This window comes from Podarcis raffonei, chromosome 8 (genome assembly GCF_027172205.1).
Source record: "Podarcis raffonei isolate rPodRaf1 chromosome 8, rPodRaf1.pri, whole genome shotgun sequence".
Lineage (NCBI taxonomy): Eukaryota > Metazoa > Chordata > Lepidosauria > Squamata > Lacertidae > Podarcis > Podarcis raffonei.
In genome coordinates, this window is record NC_070609.1 from 27353218 (window position 1) to 27358987 (window position 5770).

Here is a 5770-nt window from a genome sequence, read left to right on the forward strand (position 1 = left end):
GAGCTCAGTGAAGCTTGCTTGAGAGTTAAAGGGCCACACGCAGGGGCTGCAAGGCCTTTTTGAGTAGAAGGGAGTGTGATTAGACCTCGGTTTTTTTGCGGAGGGAGGGCGTTTTTGTCTATTCTAAGGTCAAATGATTGACATGTAAGCAGCGGAGACGGGAGGGAGAATGAGAACAAAGGGACACTCTTCTGTTGCCGCAGGCAAGGAATGGACCGCGACGCCCACAAAGGTTGCACGGAAGTTGGAGAAGGAAACCAAGAGCCTGCCAATTTCCCATATATTGCCTCCATCCACCCGTCTTAAAAAAACAAACAAACCAAAAAACTTTTATTGCACCCAGAGACACTCCCCTGCACTACATTTCCCATCATGCCACCACAATAGAAGGGGCTAGAGAGAAAGAGAACGCTCCCCTCGTTTTCTCCCCCTCCCCGCTGCGCGGCACGTGCCGCCTTTCTCAGCCAATAGGGGGCGTGGCCGATGCAGGTCACGTGCCTTTGTTTGCCGCTTTTGTGGGGAGCGCTGGGCGGTTAGGAGCTGAGTCTGTGTGTAGCCGCCGCAGTGACAGGAGCAGGTGGGTTGCATAAGAAGCTGGTTTGAATCCGAGGCGGGGCCGGGAACGGCGATAACGAGCGGTCGGTCCTTCACTGCGAGGGGCAAATGGGGCTTCGTTTGGTGGGGCGGCAGCGGAGTGCGTTGTCGGGGAAGAGGGGCCAAGGGGGTTTCTCGGGCGGGGTCTCTGAAAAATCCGCTTTTGTCTCTGACGGCTCCGTTGCTTTGTCACCTGAGTGGGCTGCTGCTGCTTTTTAAGCGAGTGGGTGGCTCGGTGGTGACCAGCGGGTAGGAGCGGGGGACAAAGGACCGCGAGTGAGGAAGGCAGAAGGGGCGCGTGCTCTCCTCGCGGAGGCTATTGTTCGCTCGCGCCCCCACCCCAGTTCCTGAACAGACTGGCGGCGCCCGCTCCCATTTCCCCCGTCCTCTGGTTTTCTTCTTGACAGGAGTAGCCCGTCTATTGTTGGAGGGAAAGGGGCGGCGCCGCTGTTGCTGTCGAAGCTGCCACCGCCGCCACTTTGTCGCGCCCGCCGACGGGGATTAAAGGGAGGGGGCGGCAGGCGCGTTCCTCAACGGCGTGAGGGGCTAAAAATGTGACTTAGGAAAAAGGTGGGAGAGGGCGGGAAAGAGAAGAGACCCCGCGTGCAGCGGGAGGAAAACGAGAAGAAGCCCCGAGCCCAAATAGACGAAGAGGCAAGCGGCCCTCGCGGCCGAGGCGGGTTTTTTTGTGTGTGACGCCGTCTCGCTCGGGATTGTTTTGGCGCGCCGAAGACGGGAGGGTGGAGGAACGCGCGAGCAGCAGGTGCCCGGATGTTACCGTTATAGCTCAGATTCTTCCCTCCCTCCCTCCCCTCATTTTTTTTTTTTATTTTTTTCATTTTGCTGAGGGTGGAAGCGCGCGCGCGCGCTCTCGGGCTGTTTGAATTCGGTGCGGTTCTAGAATGGCGCGTGGGGTGGGCGGGGCTTCGAGGCAGGCGCCGCCCTTCATTTTCTCTCCTCCCTCCATCTTTTCCCCCTTCCACTATCTTGCATTATCTTTGATCCTTATTGGCTGTGAGTATTTTCTCCTGGTCCCGCCCCATAGTATGTAGTAGAAAGCCAGTGAGGGCTTTTTTCGAAACCACCCACCCCTGCTTTCAGATCTTGGGCGATGTTGCTAGCCTTTGGTTTTTCAGCCTGACCGCAGAAGAGGTGCCCCTTAAGAACCCCAGCTTTTTGCTATTGTGCGTGTTTTATTTCTTCTCCTCCTCCCCGCAAAAGAGCTTTGTTTGCCTGGGAATACAAACATACATATGGGTGCCATTGTGCTACATTTAATTAGATGTTATCTTAAGAGGTCAGGGGCGGAAGAGAAAAGGTTAGGGCAAGACTCGGATTTATTTAATGTATGCCGCCTTGCTTTGTTAATACTGGGTTTAGCACAAACGGTTCTAGATCTCGATTATAGTGAGCTACCCTTTGTGTCTTGAGGTAGCAAGAACAATGGCGCATACCAATCCTAGGCTAGCAGATAAAAAGGAAATATGTCATCCTTCTGAGGCTCCTGATGGAGGGTTTTAGTGAATCTAGGAGCATATATGTAAGGCTTTCATTGCTTTTAATCAACGTTGAAGGGACAGATGGAGCACATCTGCCCAGTGGATTAGTATTCGTTGCTGGAAATAAATTTCAAACCATAGTGTCTTACTTTTAGGTACCCTTGGATATAGCTGGAGGAGGGGGAGGCAATAAAATTCTCAAACATATCAACCTTCTTGGTGCCCAAGCAGCCTGCACTCTAGCAATCTATCTAGCCTTAGGTGCCTTCATTTGTCTAGCTGGTAGGAAAATCTGGTGTACCTTCTTACAAAATACTTGCACTTCTGGTTGCCCACTATCTACTTAAGAGCTTGGGGCACAGAATTGTTAATCCCAGACATAAATAACAGGATGTTTGAAATGGACACACGTAATTTGAAAACTATTCGTATTCACCTAGCTTGAGACACAGGACCAGCCCCTGCTTTATTGTGTATATTGGTAATGCAGTGTAAGACTGGTCTGCTTCACTCCAGTAAAGCACCAAGATTGTGTTGTAGCATCTTGATTAATTTCTTTTAATACAGTTTTGAATAATATGAGTTAACAGTGGTGGATCCTTAGTGTTGGGGGTGGGGCTGATCCGAGGACATAACTTAATTCAGAGTACATCATTCTAGATATTTACTATGTATAGCAGATTGGTTTCTTTTTTCCAGGTGTGTTATTTTGCATGTCATCCAAACCTAAATAAGGACTAGAAACTGGTAGAAGGAAAACACTGAATAGAGAAGTTCAAGTCCTAACACTTATGTAATGATACTATCTATCTAATGTTTCCATCTTCTTAGTGCTCACCTATTGAAGTTCCTGCAGCAAATTATTTTGGAATCTACTTCAGCCATGGCTTCTTCTGGTAAGTGCTACTTTATCTACTAATACTTGTGTTAGAATCATGGGACCCTGAGGATCATCTAGTCCAATCCCCTGCAATGAAGGAATATACAGCTGTCCCATACAGGGGTCAAACCTGCAACCTTACCATTATCAGCACCATGCTCTACCAACTGAGCTATCCAGATATACGTAATGATGTCTCAAGATACATTTTTAATAAATTAAAAGCATTCTAAGTTACTTAATACTTAAACATCAGTAAAATGTATATTAAAATGCATTATAATTTTTTCAATCGCATCAGCATTAACCTGCCAGTGTTACAGCTATATTACACATACTGAAAAGCACAGATGACGTCTAGGCTTGAATGATAGTGTTCTTGTCAGGTGCGATATAACTAAGGTTCATACCTACATCCTGTGACAACTATTAAAATGTCTATAACTGTCCTCAAATGGTGTTTTTATTGTAATTTGACTATGTGTGAAACTAAATTTTGCTGTAGGTGCCCAAATATTGATAGTAGGATAACTGTACAGGTCTTAAGTGTGAATATTTAGCAAATGCCTGTATTAAAACATAAGGCACTTTTAAACTGGATTTGTTGTTTTCAAGGAAACAGGGATTGTGCCTTTGTGGAGGTACTTTGTATTCCATTATAGGCCCCCAGGGACCTCAAACAACACTTAACGATGCAGAGGGAAGTGGGAGCCTCAATTAACTAGTCAAACAGGTTATAAAGTTTGTACTGCAAATGCAGACTTGAAATTTGATTTGCTTCCTTGAGCTTGAGGGCACTTATAAGCAAAAGTGTGTGTTAGCATGATGTGGCTCAAGGATACTAACTATTACTTACAATGTCTCTTCTAGACATTCAGGTGAAAGAACTAGAAAAACGTGCTTCTGGACAGGCATTTGAATTGATACTTGGCCCTCCTTCAAAAGAAGCTGTTCCAGAGTTTCCCCTCTCTCCTCCAAAGAAAAAAGATCTCTCACTGGAAGAAATTCAAAGGAAGCTAGAAGCAGCAGAAGAAAGGCGCAAGGTAAACATTATTTTTCTAGTTCTAAATACTACACTACATTGTGCACAAGTGTATACTTGAAATGGTAGCCAGTTTATAGAATTTACCATTAGGAATGCCGTAGCCCATGAAAAATGCCTCAAACTGGATGTTACAGCACCTTAATAGTTATAATAAATTGAGGATTAGATAAAGATTAATAGTTCAAATAGAATTGCTGCAGTTCTGTTTGAATTTAAGTATACTGGAAGTGGAGAAAGAGATTCCAAGACAAATAGGGGAGACACACTTGTCTATTCCATGTCTGCCCTGATTTGGAACTAGCTTAGCTGCTAGTAGACTGAGGCCACTATCAATGACTCAGATGATACTTAACACAGCCCAACAACTGTAATTGCATACAGACCACTCTCAACTAAACATGGAATGGATCTATATTCTAGTCCCATGAAGCTGAAGTGTTGAAGCAGCTAGCTGAAAAACGAGAGCATGAGAAAGAGGTGCTGCAGAAGGCAATTGAAGAAAATAACAACTTCAGCAAAATGGCAGAGGAAAAGTTGACCCACAAAATGGAAGCTATCAAAGAGAACAGAGAAGCACAAATGGCTGCTAAACTGGAGCGCTTGAGAGAGAAAGTAAGTCTGGTATTTAAGATTCTCTATAAAATAATGGAATATGAACTTGGACCACCAGTGACATTTACAAACTAGGAACAGTAGACCTTGGTTTAAAAAATAAAAATTAACACCTAACTGCTCAGAATTTGTACATAATTATTTAATTTTGGAGGGAATGAACTATTGGAATCACAGGACTTCCTAAGTAGCAATAAGGTAAGACCAAGTCAACAAATAGACAGTTAATACATACAGGTTTCTACTGATAACCACTTCCCTAACATTTGACTAAAACAAAATAGCTGCAGTTAGTTCTTCGTTTTGTCCCTGTGTTAAATACTGTGTTGAATAGGTATTTAGTGGTAGAGTTTAAAGAATGCTTTTGATAAATGAGAACTGCACAGAGCTGGAGGTACTTAAAAACTGGATGGGTGGATTTTTTTGGCTGCATGAAGCTTAAATGTTAACCTGTTGGGATGAAAACCATGCTTCTCAAGTCATTAAACTATAGGGTGCCAATCTGGTTGAGTGCATCACTATGTAAAACCCCAGGATATGCTCCACAGAAACTGCAAATTGTAAGTTTTATTTTAGTCCAGACTTTGCATTGTGTTTATAGAAACAAAACAGTTTTGGTAGCAGTAAAACCCCTGAAGAACCAGGTTCTATCTCACTATCTTAACTCTTGCTTTACCAGGACAAGCATATTGAAGAAGTACGGAAGAACAAAGAAGGGGGGAAAGAATCTGGTGACAACGAAAGCGACTGACTTCATCCTGGAAACTGACTTTCTCCCCTTTGTCTAAATATCCAAAGACTGTATTGGCCAGTGTTTTTGTTAAGTTTCTAGAAAACTGATGTAGAGCTGTATAGTTAGATCCAACTGTACACATGCTTTGGGGAGCTAGAGGGGAGTCCTTTTCATGTTCACTCTTTTTCTAAAATGTTGTCTTTCCAGTGTAGCTATCTTGTTGCATTTCTTCTATTCCAGTGCATTTGTTCCTGGATTGATGGCTAGTGCTGTATTCAGCTCTGACATATTTGTGAAAGAAATATGTAGTGTAATGCTCATGCTGAATCTGTTACACTTCAGAATCTGTCGGTTTTAAACATATTACTGTAACCAAGTGACTTAATAAAAGCTGCACAGTGCTGTTA

At 44.1% G+C, this 5770-nt stretch overlaps 1 protein-coding gene across 1 annotated transcript; it reads left to right on the forward strand.

Annotated features, from left to right (window-relative positions):
* Positions 1 to 1481: 1481 nt before the first annotated feature.
* STMN1 (stathmin 1) lies at positions 1482 to 5770 on the forward strand. Its single transcript, XM_053398724.1, is given in 6 exon segments — positions 1482 to 1551; positions 1554 to 1608; positions 2925 to 2989; positions 3844 to 4016; positions 4439 to 4630; positions 5310 to 5770. Coding segments are annotated over 6 exon segments (612 nt in total). The 5' UTR covers positions 1482 to 1496; the 3' UTR covers positions 5382 to 5770.